This window comes from Setaria viridis, chromosome 1, assembly GCF_005286985.2.
Source record: "Setaria viridis chromosome 1, Setaria_viridis_v4.0, whole genome shotgun sequence".
In the NCBI taxonomy this organism is placed as follows: Eukaryota; Viridiplantae; Streptophyta; class Magnoliopsida; order Poales; family Poaceae; genus Setaria; species Setaria viridis.
Window position 1 is genome coordinate 3833474 of NC_048263.2, and position 15787 is coordinate 3849260.

The window sequence follows — 15787 nt, forward strand, 5'->3', positions numbered from 1 at the left end:
ACTAAAATATGAACAAATTATAGTTTTCCCCATAATTTATTTAGCTCATATTTGTAAAGGACTAAACTATGAAATTATTCCTCTAACCTCATATCAATTTCTTTGACTAATACAAAACATAACATCCAAAAAATTGTAGCTTATTCTAAAAATCACAAATATGAGCTCTAAATAACACATGCATATAAATGAAAAATTTCTTCATTGTACCTTATTCTAAAAATCACAAATTACTCTATCTCTAAAGCATAAAACTTAGTATACTAACCATGTATTAAGGGAGGATGAAGTTTCTAACCTTTAGAACACTTGAATGAGTGAAATCCCCATGAAATGATCAAAAATCCGGCAGCACCTCCCCTATTTCGCTATGAATGGATGAAGCCCAAACTAGAGGAAAGGGCTCAGGCAGGAGGAAAAGGACACTTGATTTAGAGGGAAGTTACTGGTTGGTGGCTCCACCCGGTACTAAAGGCCCTTACGGACATTAGTATCGGGTGGAGCCTCCAGCCGATACTAAAAGCTCCACCCGATATTAATAGGTAACCTTTAGTATCGGTTGGAGCCCCTAACCGGTACTGAAGTGTGGGTCATGGGGGTTCCTGGGGAACTAGCCATTAGACCCTGAGGGCTCGGATTAATGCTCAGTTTTTCAGTAGTGCTAAAAGCCTAATCATCCTAAACAAATGTTAATTTTAAATTTTGAAAGTAGAGATTGGAGTAGATTTTGCACCCCTACTGGGACAAGATCCCTTGGGGAGCAACTAGGAATAAGCCACTTTTGATAAGCATGTGATCAGCCTACTAGAGCTCACACCTGCCATGTGAGCCTTCTTCACTTGTTAAACCCTCCCATGAACAAATACCCTGGCCAATAGCACTAGTTAATGATTCAATGGCACATTTCCACAATAAACATATATGAGAAATAAACAATACTACTACTGGAGAAAAACAATACCCTAGCTAATAATACTAGTTAATAAAGTAGGCACCATGCATCTTTTTCCCCTGTCAACGGTTTTTAAAGGTAAAATCTGTTGAATTTTGTGATGTCGCATATGTTATTCTCTGATGTTGCAGATGCTATTCTTCCATATTGCATATGAATTAAACATGAAGTACTATGCAACATGCGAGAATAATACATTGAGTAAAATAGCATATGTAACATGAGGAGAATCTGCCATGTTAATTTTCTCTCCTAAAATCACGAAATATTTTGAAACATCGAAGAAGGTGAGAGTGGCATCAGCTACTCCCTCACAGGGTCATAAACAACCAATGTGATGCTTATTCCCCCTCTCCCTCTCGAAGGATGGGACCCTAATTAGAGGGGAGGAATGTCTTCACTAGTAGAGAACTCACCTTCCATGCGCCCTATTTTGTCCCGGTTTAAAGTTGGCCCGGGACAAAAGGTTCACTAACCGGGACTAAAGCTCGGTCACTGGCGGGGGGCTCACCAACTGGGACATTTTATCCCGGTTGCAAAGGCTAGTGAAAAAAAAAGATCCTGAGAGGCCTTTTTATCCCGGTTGGTAACACCAACTGGGATAAAAGGGTCGAGAGCCTTTTATCTCGGTTTGTAATACCAACCGAGATAAAAGGGGGTCTTTTATCCCGGTTGGTGTTTCAAACCGGGATAAAAGGGTCCCCAACGAGGTCGCTGAAAGAGGAGTAAATCCCTCAAAACCTTTTATCCCGGTTTGTAATACCAACCGGGATAAAAGGGGTCTTTAGTCCCGGTTGAGTGACCCGGGATAAAAGATCCCCCTTCTGTCTCGGTTGGTTTATCCCGGATGGATTTTCGGGAGATTTGCACCTTACCAACCGGGACTAATACCGAGTTCTCTACCGGTGCTTAATCATTGCCCAGTTTGCTACTAACACTCTTTGGCATTGCCAAAGGTAGGATCCTGTGGTCTGTACTGCTGATGCTAGCTCTGCTCTCTGATCCAACCTCCTATATGACTACGAAGTATGAACCTTCCAATGTGATGTGGTAACCGCTAATTGTGGTGCCATAACAGATAATTTTCGGTATGGCTGCTGCATTATTTAGGGTGACGATAGAAGCATTCCTCTTCATTGTTTATTTTGGGACGAAGGTTGGCAACCATACATTATTGGTTATCCTTTTTTTTTTGAAGCGTTCTATTTGCGGTTGGATCAAACATACATCATGCATGCTAATCGCAAGGCTCCATGCATTGCATGTGAGAGTGATCCCTACTCCTTATTAGCTTCTTCTAACGCGTGATTTGTCCCGCGTGTCCGGTGCTATTATATTACCTCCAGTATATTAATGAACATGGATGGAGCGCCAAGCATGTGATCGATGCGGATTTGTTAATAACATGGTAACATGATTAGCAAGCCCTTTCTGTCCCTTCCTTCAATTGTCCAACGGACCATGTGGCTTGGCCGCTTGGAGTATGCAAGTTCAAAGGTCCACTTTGAGAAGGATAACCAATCACCATTCACAAAAGCAAGGCAGAGCAGGGGATAACCAATCTACGGTTTAGACTTTCGGCTTTCCGGACAAAGAGAGGAGGGACGCCCCCGCTGGCCGCAGCGGGAGGGTTGGTTTTTTACGCGCCGACAGTGATCTGCATTTAGGCCCGGTGCTAATGCAATGGCAATGGCGCCGCCGCCAACTAACAAACGGAGCCCCGGTGCATTCCCATCTGGTCTGGGGGCGTCGCCGTTTGCCCGTTTCCCGGGTTCCACTTCCACCAGCGAACGGCCGCCTTTCCGGAGCGCTCGTTCTCTCCGCCCCTGCCCCGGGCTTGAGCCCTGGCCGCGCCTCGTGGGATTTCCCGTTTCTGTGGATGAGCTGAGGATGCGGTTGGGTGAGAAAGGGACGGTTGCAGCCGCCTGGACGTTCCTTGGGTGTCACCGTGTCAGCAGTGATGGATGGATCGGAGTTTCCTTTTCGGGAAGAGAGGGTGAGGAATGAATGGAAAAGCATGGCTAGTTGCCTAGTTATCTACTTTCTCTCTTCTAAATTAAATCGTTTTAGAATTTTTCGGTTCATATATTTTGCTACGCATATAGATATACACTATGTATAGATATATGGTAAAATATATAAATCTAAAAATGTAAAAATGACCTACAATTTAGGATGAAGCAGTACCATCGAGCAGTAACTCAGCAACCTCATCATTACTGTTCATAAATGGTGCGCACCGTATAAATACCCCGTGCATAAATACAGTACAGTACAACAAATTGCACATGGCCAGCCGTACATCCACGGGATGATCCACCATACATGATACATCCACGGGAAGAGAACAAAGTGGCCAACGAACACAGGTGGGCCGCAAGTCGCGCGCCGCCGGCCGGCACGCGCTTCCCCTTCGAGCCGGCCCGGAGATCCCTTCCTCTTTGGGTCACGTACGTTGCCCGCCTTGCACGGCAAGCCCTCCCCGTCCTGTCCCGTGGTTGTCTCGCCTCCCCCACGTGCCCTGCCTGCGTCGGCGCCCGAGGCGCTGACGGCTGGGCCCTGCCCAAACCAGGGGCGTGAACGATCTGAATTCTGAACGGAGGAGTTCCCGTGACGGCAAGGTAAAGTGAAAAGGAAGGTGCGGAGTCTCGGCCGATATTTGACCCCGGCCTATGGGAAGGGAACCAAAGTTTTAGCAAGAGTGTAGGTAACTTCGTGCTGGTGCACGCTGAATTCTTTCCAGGGAATTTTCTCTTTTTTTAAAATAATAAAAGATGGTGTGTTTTGCTGAATCTCAACTGATTTAGTTTGGCCTTTTTAAAAATCCAAGGTTGATTGAAGGCCGCTGGTTGCACTCCTCATCAATGGGTCAATGCATTTAGATGTCCATCATTGAAACGTATTTTTTCCTAATAAATGCGCTCCCTTCGTTCCAAATTGTACTTCGTTTTAGTTTTTCTAGTTGCATAATTTTTCTATGCACATTTTATGTCTAGATGCATAATAATATCTATGAACAACGTGAAAAGTCAAAAACGACATATAATTTGAAATGGAGGGAGTATTCATTTAAGCAAAAATGATAACGTGGCCGTAGAAGATACGCCATTGATCATGTGTGTAACGAGTAGTAGTGGGAGTAGGCGTCCCAGATTAAACCGTATCTCTTTGCCCTAAAATATTTCATATTTGGAACACATATATTGCCCTAAAAATAACGAAAACCATATGTACATCTAAAAACAAAATTAAACCGTTTCCTCACTCGTAGCATCGACATATATAAAATATGCAGACAACGGAGGTATCAGATCAAGGCGGTACTTATTCGCAAAGCAAGGATGTAGTACTTGAGGTTGAGGGCAGGCCGCTAGATCGGCATGCAGGACGGCACACGGCAGCTTTTTGGATGGGTCGAAACAAAAGGGAAGGGCCATCAAGAAACGTTGGAACAAGGATTGGTATCTACCATTGGCATGGCGATCGACACCGGGGGGGGGGGGGGGGGGGGGGGGGGGGGGGGGGGGGGGGGGTTGCTGCTGCTGGCTCCTTGCTTCCTTTATTGGCAAAACCCCATGGCCGCCGGCCCCTGCGCTTTCATCTACGTGCAAGCAAGAGCTGCACTGCATGCACGCCGTGGGTCTCTGTCATTCCGTTTCCTTTTTTCCGTTTTCGTGCAAGCACCTTCGTTCTAATTAAGGCATGGATGCATGTGCATCCTTTGGACTTGGAGACAAACAAAAACAACCTGTCAGGCAGATTCATCAAGCTAGTGAGTGCGCTTGCATATCTGTCACATACTTATTCTCGTGACCAAGAAATAAAATGCCTGTGCCCGACCGATGGATCGATCTCGAGATTAGAACAACGGAGGCGATTTAATTCGGACCTCGTAGCTAGGATCCGCGGATCAAATTTGTACCCCAGCTGTTTTGCTTTGTCGGTGCAAGCAGGAGTAACAAAGCGCGCAGGATCTTTCAGCTCCGATCCAGCAAGCAAGTGCATTCTCGGTTCCTGCTGCTGCTGTAACAAGGGAAAATGGTCAGTGACCCGTATGGGATGGATGCATGCATCAGCATCACGCTGCACCAACCAAGTACGAACAAGAATACGGGCAAGCTGAGCACTCATGATTGGCGTTGCTCATGGGGGGAAGTTGGGGAGACGTGCACGTGCGCAATAGGCCGGAACGATAGGATCAGCGAGCGGATCCAGCTAGGACCAGGGCGGACAAAGATGCAGACCGGCGCATGCATGCCTGCACGGTAACGAACGGGGGTGGGAGGACTGGGGGCGTGGGGCAAGGCAAAAAAGTTGAGCAGCATTCGAGCACGCGGCCGGCGTGCGTGTTTCCGAATCTTCTGTCTTTGCGACATGCATGGTTTACCGATCCTATCTTAACTGCGAGTATTTATCTTATTATTGTTAAAAAACAGTGGGGATTTCGCTGACCTTCATTTGCCTTTGCTTGCTACGTCGACAACGAATGGATGTTTGATACGAGGGGTTAAACTTTAGCAGGGTTACATCGAATATTCAGATGCTAATTAAGAGAACTAAACATAAGCTAAGCTAATTACAATACTAATTGCACAGATGGAGTCTAATTCGCGAGACGAATTTATTAAGACTAATTAATCCATCATCAGCAAATGATTACTGTAGCACCACATTGTCAAATCATGAACTAATTAGGCTTAATAGATTCATTTCGCGAATTCGACTCCATCTGTACAATTAGTTTTATAATTAGACTATATTTAATACTCATTAAGAGTAGTAGACTATAATAGATAGTAAATGCGATAGCAGGTTTCCAACACCCCCGGAAGACGGAACATCCAATCAGCGCCTGCCATTTTTGTATTACACGCGTCTCCCTGGACCCGTGCATCCTACCTGTCCTCCCACGTGCCCGCATGCACCGGCTCCTCAGCACGCCGCCAGTCTCTCCCTCTCGCCGGCTCCACAAGCGGGCCCACAGCGTCCCCTGACGCGCAGGCCCCGCGCGCAGCAGATGCCTCTTTTCGCGCGGGGCCCGCCGCGGAGCCTCCCACCACCACAAGCGCGCCCCACCGGTGAAAAACCCCATCCCGATCATGTGGCCGGCGAGCGTCGCCACGTCACGTCAGTGCTTTTTTCCCCATCGCCCAAAAAAACGCACATAGAAACAGGGCCTCTAATCTAATCCATCGTTTCCCCTCCCTCCCTCTCTCTCTCTCTCTCCCTTCTGTGGTGATCGCGGTCGGAGCGGATGACGATACAGAAGAGCGGCGAGGATTAAAAAGGGGACAGGGAAAATGCTTTCTCGTTGCTATTATCTCTTCTCGCGGCGGGGAGGTAACGAGGGCCACGAAAATTGAATGAATTGAGTTGAATTCCCGGGCAAAAGTGACCGGACCTGGGCGAACGGGGGGGACCAAGGGATACGCCGCGGCCCGCGGATAAGCGTAGGGGAGAGAAAGGAACCAATGGGGGCGTGCTGGGACGACACGCGTCGTCCGCTCTGTTTCTGACGTGGCATCAATATATAGACTGCAAACACGATGCTCGCAGGGGGAAACGCCGGTACTTTTCTTCACTGTTTTATGGGAGACTGTTTCGGAAGATCAAATGTTACTGTAGTAGAAACTGTGGATACATCACTACTTATTACTGAAAAGCTATGCACCGGTTTTCCGGTCAGCGTTGGCGGCGTTGGCAAACGTCGTTCTCTTCAGGGAGGCTTCGTAAGGGAGTCTCCACCTTATCGTGAATGTTGCTATGAGTAGTGGAATTGTCATGGTGATTTTTGTTGGCGGTTGCCATTATTTTGGTTGTTGTTGTGCTTGTCGCTCTTAACAGGATGGGATCTATGTAGACCAGTGCGAAGATGCCTCGTCACGTATGCCAGTGGCTAGGTATGTTTTGGCAGCAACTACTAGTTGAAGGCATCTCTATGCAGTCGCAATATTGGTAGCCTAAGCGAGGATAGCCATTCAGGGAGAGATGGGGTAGAGTTGCGGTTGTGTGAGTGTATTCTTTTCTTTTCATTGTTGTATATTGGTGTTGTTTTTGTTACATCTTCTCTATTAATACATGCTCCGCAAAATTCTTGCCGACTGCTTTTCGATTTTTTTAATATGAGGCTGTAAAAGAATTTTGATGACAAATGTAACAATATCGTTTTGTAGCGTATGATGTTGTACAAGTAATTTTAGGAGGTTGCAAAGAACTTTGATGATAAATCTAACAATATCTTTTGTAGCGTACGATGTTGTACAAGTAATTTTATGAGGCTGTAAAGAACTTTGCTGACAAATCTGACAATATCTTTTTACATGAAAGATCATTTATGCGTTCTTTCTTTTGTTGATAACGATGGGTATGTAACCACAGTTACCCAATCACCCATACGAATGTATCTCTTTTCGAAATGCAATTTTTTTAAAGAATTCAAACCATAAAAGCACACAAGTTCGACCTGGATATCAAATACATGGTATGAGAACCAGTCTCAAGTTCACCGAAAATGATGTCAACATTGTTTTATGTTTTTCCAGAAAAAATCTTTCCTTATTTATCTGCCAAGAAGAAGTTGAGAGATACTTTCGGTATACCTTTTCTGTTTATTCGCTGGATTTGGGGAATAATGAACCCCAGGCAGTATTTGATTCCTACAAATGGTATGACATGCAAATTTGTGCACTCGAGATGCCCAGTTGTCTGACGTTACTAATAGTGGAAAAAAACACAATGGTATCATTTTGCAAATATAGTATTCCATCTGTTCCATAATATAGGTCGTTTTGGTTTTTTAATTTATAGATTTTACTACGTATCTAGATATAGTGTATATCTATATCTAGGTGTATAGCAACATCTATGAACTAAAAAATCAAAACGACCTACAATTTTGAACGGAAGGAGTAAATCTTGCACTGGTTGTTCATTCATTCTAAAAAAGCGGCACCTCCGTACTTACTTCCTAACGAACTAACAGATTTCAGGTAGCTAGTAGTTCAAAGTAGCGGAATCATCTTAAAATAGTAATAAATTAATAGAACTTTTGAACTACACAAGAACACAGGCGATGTTTATAATGTCGATACCTTAATGAATTAAAACAAATGACATATCGCCACGTTCATAAGCTTATCTATCACTTTGAATCCTAGTACACCCAACAACATTAAATTTGTTATTCTTAAACAAAAACGATGTCCGATATACCCAAAGAATGATCTTCTCTTAAACCGAAATTCTATGCTCTATTTTTTTCCCCGCATCTCTAGTTGGAGCAATGGTCGAATGATGCATGTGAGAGTTGAACCTAATATATATATTTTTCATAATGACTATTTAGATTTCAAAAACATAAAGGCCACAAATTTCATATCTAAAAATTATCCGGTCCTGCTGCATTGAAGCAATACCTTTCTGGGCATCACCCGTGGACATTCTTCTCCACCAATACCGCGGAGCCTCTCATCCCATCCCTAAAAAACAGCAAAAACCCTATGCAAAAATGAAAAACCCATTTTATTACCATGGCCCTACCCCCACCCTCTCTTCTCTTGCGCTCCGTCTCGGTCCTCCCTCATTCGATCGCCGTCCCTCTCATCCCCACATTGTTGCCGCTCCACCTCTATCGGATGCGCGACTGGGCCTCTTCTCCGTCACAAGGGGGCGAATGTGGTGCTCGCACGTGGAATCTACAACGAGCGTGGTGGCTAGCAGCATGATGATGCTTGGCGTGAAATATGTCGACCTCGCAACTCCTCGCATTGCGTCTATGGAGGTGCGATGGTGACGCAACAACGAAGCAATAAGGATAACGAAGTGCGATAAGTTTGAAGTATTCATAACCATAAAGCAGAGGTAGGTCGGAACTCCTCTTTCTTACCGGTCTCGATTGGAGAAAATGGTAGTATTTTTATCGAAAATGAGATAATTAATTCGCAGAGGAGGGATCTAAACCACCCACAGGTTGACAAGAATCACTCCTCCTCTTGGTCGTCACGAGGGACTTGAGGATCCACATCCACCGCGCGGGCGGGATCCCACGGCGTGGCAAGCGCGCCCGTTACCCGCATCGACGGCCCGGATCCGCGGCACGTGGCGCGGGCGCGGGACGCCCTCTCCCGCTGCGAGAAGGACGGAACCGGTCGCTGGGGCAGGGTCGAGTGCGGTTTAACCGGGAGCAGCCGGTGGCGCCCCGTCCCACCAGCCGCGGTTTAAGAAGGGGTTGGACTCGAGGGGTTTAACCCAACCCGCTCCACGCACGCCTTCACCACCAGAAGGAAAAACCACCGCAATTCAAAACAAAAAAAAAAAGAGAGAAGGAAAAACCACCAGCGGAGGAGGGCGGAGGGGGAGAGAGAGATGAGGGAGACGGGAAAAGGGAAATAAAAAAGAGAGAGACCGAGAGAGGCGAAGCAAGGAGGAGGAGGCTCGGAATAATTCCTCGCGGGTGAGGAATCTCGACGGGTCCGGCCGCGGAGGAGCCCGGCGAGGCGGTGATCTGGGGGGGCGATCGGAGGCGCGCGCGCAGGTGAGCCCGCCCAGCCTTGGCGTGCTAATTCCGGTGAATTCCACCGAACCGTGCGGTTCCAGGGTTGGTTCCGCGTTCTGTCGCCCCCGCTTGTTGTGAGGCGCTGCTGATTTGGGGGCGGTTTGGGTCCAATTCACATCCGAATTTTGCTTGCTCTGGTCCGATCCGCGGCGCCGGGCTCAGCGAGAGGCGATTTCGTGCTTTTCTCTGGGAATTCCGCTGCATTTCTGGACTGCGGTTTCCGATTTGTGGTGCTGGTGCCGCCGATTCGTGATTTCTTGGACCGAATTGTGCGCCTGGGGGGTTTGCTGTTTGCTCTTTTGGCAGTTGCTTAATTCTCACGGATGCGCGAGGTTTTTTAAAAAGGTTTTCTCTCTCTCTCTCTCTCTCTCTCTTACTTTTTTATTCTTGCCGTGCTGGTGTACCCGTCGAATTTGTTTGCTTGGGTGCATTAAATTCTTAATTTGGATATTCGCAAAAAAAATCTTAATTTGGATCTCTCTGCTCCCTTTGTTCTTCGGTGTTTGCTTAATTAACATGTGTTTTTACTCGCGTTTGGAGCGCAGCCGGTTTAAAATTTTGTCATTCTGGCAGTTCCATGTGTGAATCTCTCGTGCCTCGGGATTCTAAATTTTTGCTAATTAATTACACTGCAAACCATGATCATTCCCTGTTTAATTAATCGGGGGTTTATCTGAGATTTACCCTAAATTCTTACGCGGATCCCGATGAATGGTGTCCTTTTTTTTTTAATTCTGCTGACTACTACCGGTTTTCCTTACTGATTGCTGATGGGATCTTGAACTTGCCGTGCAGATTTGTGTTTGGGGGCAAGCCATGAGCAGCGCTACCTCCGGTTGTTAACTAAGCAACCCCCTCTTGTGAATCGAAAATGATGTTGCAGAAGAGGTTGTCCTTAGAGATGGAGTCGTGCGGTAGAGGCCAAGCTGCTGCGGAGATACCGCGCGTTCCCAAGTCCGCGAGGGTACGCGGCTTTCAGCGCATTGATTCGGACCTCGCTTCGCTGCCCTTGGTTGGCGAGTCTGAAAATTGTTCGGTGAAATGTGCAGGGCAAGAGATCGGCCCGGAAGAAGGAGGCCCAGAGCCAGATGACGATGTCCGCATTCGACCTTCTCGCGACGGTGGCCGGGAAGCTGCTTGATGAGGGCGAGGGTTCGCTCGGGAACACGAGCGCCGGTGCCCCGGCCTTGAATGCGTGCGTGAAGCAGGAGCAGTGTGATGAGGAAATGGAGCATTTCAAGCATGATGTGACGGATCAGGATAGTTGTAATGAGAGTGCAATTCTCCCCCACATTGTGTTTCAGCTGGTGAATCATGCTCGGAATGACGATCCAAAGGCGAAGTCTGAAGCCCAGGACAAGGAATCCTCCATGATCAGCTGTACCAATGCTGAATTGGGTTGTAATTTCAGGGCAATCGCAGATTCTTGGTCGGCTGAATCCATGGAAGCTGGAGCCTTCGCTGGAGATGCAGCGGCGAGCCTGATGCCGGCTGCCACAGCGGGATTTCATAAGAATGCACCTGACATGTATAATTTGCTTGATCCAATGGATGTGGACGTGAAGCCTCCTCCTTTGGTCAGCTCTGAAAGCACCGGTGAGATGCCATTGCATGGCGATAAAATTTGCCGCTCAATCTCCTTACCAAGGGCCCTGAAGGGTGTCACCGGGTATGCTGTAGATAGAGATGATGATGACGATAAGTCCTCTGGGTGCACTCACCCAAGCACCGCTACTAACATGGATTTCAGGCCCAATTGTACGGCTGAGCATAGTAGGGTAAGGAAGCTGCTCACTTGTAAGTACAGGAAAGTTGCTCCAGCCAGGATGCACAAATCAGATCTTTCCTATAGTGGTAAGCATTGGAAAATCTTGGCCTTCCTTTTCTTTTCAGTAGCACAGCATTGATGGAATTCATATTCAAACTAGCTGCATCTCACTTGAATTATTTGACCCCATCAGATGTTGAGCGGAAGCCTTCTTTCCGCAACAAGAAAATGCATTATACAGGACAGAGGACACAAAGGAGTACATTTAAGCGGAGGAAGCTCTTTGATCATCATGCAGTTCTAGCATCTGAATTTGGTAGAGCAAATGGAAAGGGAAACACAAAGGTTACTGGAAGAGACTCCAATGCTGCTTCTTTTGAAGGTCAGTTTTACTTCCACATGGGAATTTCCTATTCATGCTATTTCCCTGTTTTGTTACTTATATGTGGGTAATAATTCTGCTGCAGCAAACAAGGGGACCAAGTCAATGCCATTCCAGAAATCTTGTGCATCAAATGATTGCCATGGTAAAATTTCACTCCCCAGCAAGTTCATTTAATCTCATACTGTCTATATTTAGTCCTAAGATATCCTTGAATTCTTGCAGTGAAACTTAGAATTAAGTCTTTCAAGGTGCCTGAACTTCTTGTTGAAATCCCAGATAGTGCAACGGTTGGCTCACTAAAGGTATGTGCAGAACATCTATTTAGTATGATGTATAAAGATATTGCTGGTTTTCTTAGTGCTCAATGGGTTTTCCTGTTGTTTAATCAGTATTTCCAATGCAGAAAACTGTTCTTGAGGCAGTGAATGCCATTCTTGGAGGTGGTCTACGCGTTGGTGTTCTTCACCATGGAAAGAAAGTCAGAGATGATAGTAAAACATTAATGCAGGCTGGGATTGGTCAGGATGATATCCTGGATAACCTTGGTTTTTCACTTGAACCCAACTGTACGCACAACCCATCACAAGTCCAACCTCCCGAAGATATCAGTTTCATAGAAGCCATTGATATTACTGAACCCCTCGCAAGGTAACAAGCTAAGCTTCTAACAGTTCACCGGCATGCTATAACTTGAGGTGCCTTCACCCTGACCCAGAATGATGAGCTTCTTCTGATACAGGATTGCGCCTACTGACTCGTCTTCCAAACATGGTGAAGTCGACGTGTCCCATGAGCTTGCATTAACCCCCTTAGCAATGAACTACCAGGGCAGCGATCATGATTCTGTGCACTCCCCTGGGGGCATCTCATCACCTGATAAAGTTTCCACAAACTCACGAGCTTTAGTTCCAGTTCCAGCTGCAGGCCCCAATGGAGGGGCTTTAGTTGCAGTGAATAAGTCAAAGAGGTCACCAGAGCAGGGGCAACGCCGTATCAGGCGTCCGTTCTCTGTTGCTGAAGTAGAAGCACTTGTGCTTGCAGTTGAAAAGCTTGGGACTGGAAGGTATAATTGCTTATTTCCTCTCACTTGACCTGACAAAGTATAAACTTTCCTGGCTTCTGTATTCTTACAGCATAGTTATGGATACCATGTAGGTGGCGAGATGTTAAACTCCGTGCTTTTGACAACGCAAAGCACAGGACATATGTTGATCTTAAGGTACTAACTGTCAAATGCTTGACTTCAACTTCAGCTGATGACTGCAAATATCATAGTACTGTAATACTTGTCAAAATCTGATCCTTTCCATATTGTCCTTTCCTGATTTATTGATTGATCCCAATGATTTTCCTTTTTTTGCTGAACCTTATATTGCTGCGAAAAGGAGGCCATGCACGGAATTGCATACTTAGACTTTATGCAAAGTCCTTAGTGGGTTGTGGTGCCTTGTGGGTTGCATATTTGGCCGATTGAACCAGTAGTTTGGTGTCTTGTGGGTTTTAGGCTCCTCACCCAACTGCACCGTGCTGTTGTTGTGTTTTTAGAAGGTTTCAGCCAGACTCTTTTTCTTGAAAGCCTTTTGTCCTTGCGATTCAGTTAGTGATGTCCCCACGCATCAGCTTTGTTGTTTGGATGGATCATGTGGGTTGCAGTACCAGCACCTATAAACAAAGGAGACATTTATTAGGCTGGATGCTTCTTGGCTGCTTTGCATTTGCGCTCCTGCTGGCAACTGACTGCATTCTCTGGTCAAAATTTGATGATGACTTCGAGTTTGAACAGGCAATGAATTAACCGTGTCGAAATTGTGACTTTAACAGGACAAGTGGAAGACGCTGGTGCACACGGCGAGCATCTCGCCTCAGCAGCGGCGTGGCGAGCCGGTGCCGCAGGAGCTGCTGGACCGGGTCTTGGCTGCCCAGGCCTACTGGTCCCAGCAGCAGGCCAAGCTCCAGCCTAAGACGCCCCCGCTGACTGAGGCTCGCTTGCTTACCTAATAACTCATGATCCCCGGCTGATGGCCTCCTCGGAGGCCCTTGCAGCCTTTGTATAAAGTCAGTAAGTCAGTCAGTCCCTTCACAGGAGGTTTAAGGAAGATATTAGAAAAGAAAAAGAATACATATATAAGGTACAGGAAGCATTGACCGATTTGTTGTAATATCTACTCACCACTGGTAATTCTTTAAGCCAGAATTCTCTCTCCTTGTGAAATTTAACCAAAAGGAAAGGGTATTTCTTTGGCAAATTGTACATGTTGATCATGATAGAAGAAGATGATCCATGAACTGAGATCTGCAGTGTCTACTAATAGCTCACAATTTCTTTTTCTTTTTTTTTTTGCAATTGTGGTTTAAGAAACTGAAGGTGCTGCAGTAACAAGCTCCAGCTCCGGCTTCTGAGTTCTGTCGTGAAGTAGTTGTTGCATCTTACAGAAGCTGTGAGTCCAACATTTTAGTGTATCTGGCTTGAAGTGCAGCCTATCTATGACTCACTAATAGAGACGGTCACAAAGCTTCAGATTCTTTTGTTCAATTGAATTCATTCATTCTTTTGTTTTTGTGGAGGCTGATAATAGTAGAGGAGGGATGAATTCATTCTTTCTTTTATTGCTGTAGTTGTATCATTTTCTTTCACTAATCTTGTATATGACCCAAAATTGTAATTGATCGAAACTAGAAATATGAAAAGATAGATTCTTTTATACCACTTCACTGCCCTCTCCTTTATACTATGGATCTATGCAGCATATGAAATATGATGGCCTTCCTGTTACTATATTAGTACTGCCGCCGGAGTTTAGTTATTGGAGATTCTTATCCATTAGCCCCCAATCATAGTCCCATGCGCGTTTGATCTGTTCACAACAACAGCTGGTAGTAATTATACTATAAATCAAAGGTACTATACATCCAGCTAGTATCTGAATTAGCGCAAGAAGCAAGTTTACTTGTAGTCATCTACGTTCACGAGGGATAAGGGTACCCACGGGTCCCCACCGACCACGAGTCCCCAGCGACCAGGATACTGGTCGGTCCTCGACCATGCCGTGCGGGCCAAGGCATGAAGATGTGTGGAGCACAAGCTCGAAGGTCGGGCGAATGAATTCTGCCCGGATATCGCGGGATACTTATTGTAGTTCGACTCAGATTGCTTTCCATGTAACAACAGATTAGGATTAGATCCTATCCGATTGTAACCCTAGTTCGTCAACCTATATAAAGCGGCCAGGGACAACCAACTAGGATTAGATCCTATTCTCAACATAGGATGTAGGGTATTACTCTCTGGAGGTTCGAACCTGTCTAAATCCTACGCCTTTGTGTTACCATTCGAGTTCTTGGTCTTGCGATCTCCCTCCTCTACAAATCTACCACTTGGGCACCCCCTAGGTGGACTGCCGGTCACTAAATCCGACAGTTGGCGCGCCAAATAGGGGTGAGATCCTCCCCAGCGAGCTCGATGGCATCCCTCCCCGGCGTCTTCTTTCCCAAGAGTATGAAGGACTTCCTCGCCAATCCGATCTAGCTCCGCTTTGGGAGCATGTCAGTGGACTCCGACTCCACCGCCTCCATCGCCAACTCGATGTCCGCTGCCAACTCCGCATCCATCGGACGTGCATCAACGGAGCAAGGTCTTCACCCGAGGATCATCACGCCGCTTGCCTAGCAGGTTGGCGATCTCTCTCTCTCTCTCTCTCTCGGAGAGGATCCCATGCATCCTCGTGGCAACCCGCCCGCCCACACCCTCCGATCTAATCGCGGGGTTAGATCGCATCAGCAACACTATTGTTGAGTGCATCAACCTCTTCGAAGCGGCACCGCGCCCCGGAAGGTCGGCGCGGGGAGGCTTTCCCCGCGCCCCTTTTGGCATCAAGAACTCGGCTGCCGTGTTTTCTAAAAAACTTGTGCAGTCTTTCTAGATCGAACCTAATGACCTACCCAAACCCACCTAATTTCCAGACTGCGGTGAGTTCCAGGTCCCTCGCTTCGCCCTAACCCCAAACCCTTACGGCGAGGGCGACGACGGAAGCTCTACGTCACTAGGTCGGGAAATCTTCGCTATCTCCACCGACGAACCTCCTCGTGATGGTGAAACTTGCTCCTAGGAGGAAGGGCACATCGAGAGGA

General features: G+C 46.6%; 1 protein-coding gene across 1 annotated transcript; it reads left to right on the forward strand.

Annotated features, from left to right (window-relative positions):
- Nucleotides 1–9211: 9211 nt before the first annotated feature.
- LOC117852554 (telomere repeat-binding protein 2) lies at nucleotides 9212–13949 on the forward strand. The gene is made up of 10 exons (XM_034734685.2): nucleotides 9212–9485; nucleotides 10302–10470; nucleotides 10556–11360; nucleotides 11468–11656; nucleotides 11742–11801; nucleotides 11882–11961; nucleotides 12063–12307; nucleotides 12399–12722; nucleotides 12815–12878; nucleotides 13481–13949. Exons 2-10 carry the CDS (start codon nucleotides 10378–10380, stop codon nucleotides 13655–13657), a joined length of 2037 nt encoding a protein of 678 aa, XP_034590576.1. The 5' UTR covers nucleotides 9212–9485; nucleotides 10302–10377; the 3' UTR covers nucleotides 13658–13949.
- The last annotated feature ends 1838 nt before the right edge of the window (nucleotides 13950–15787 follow it).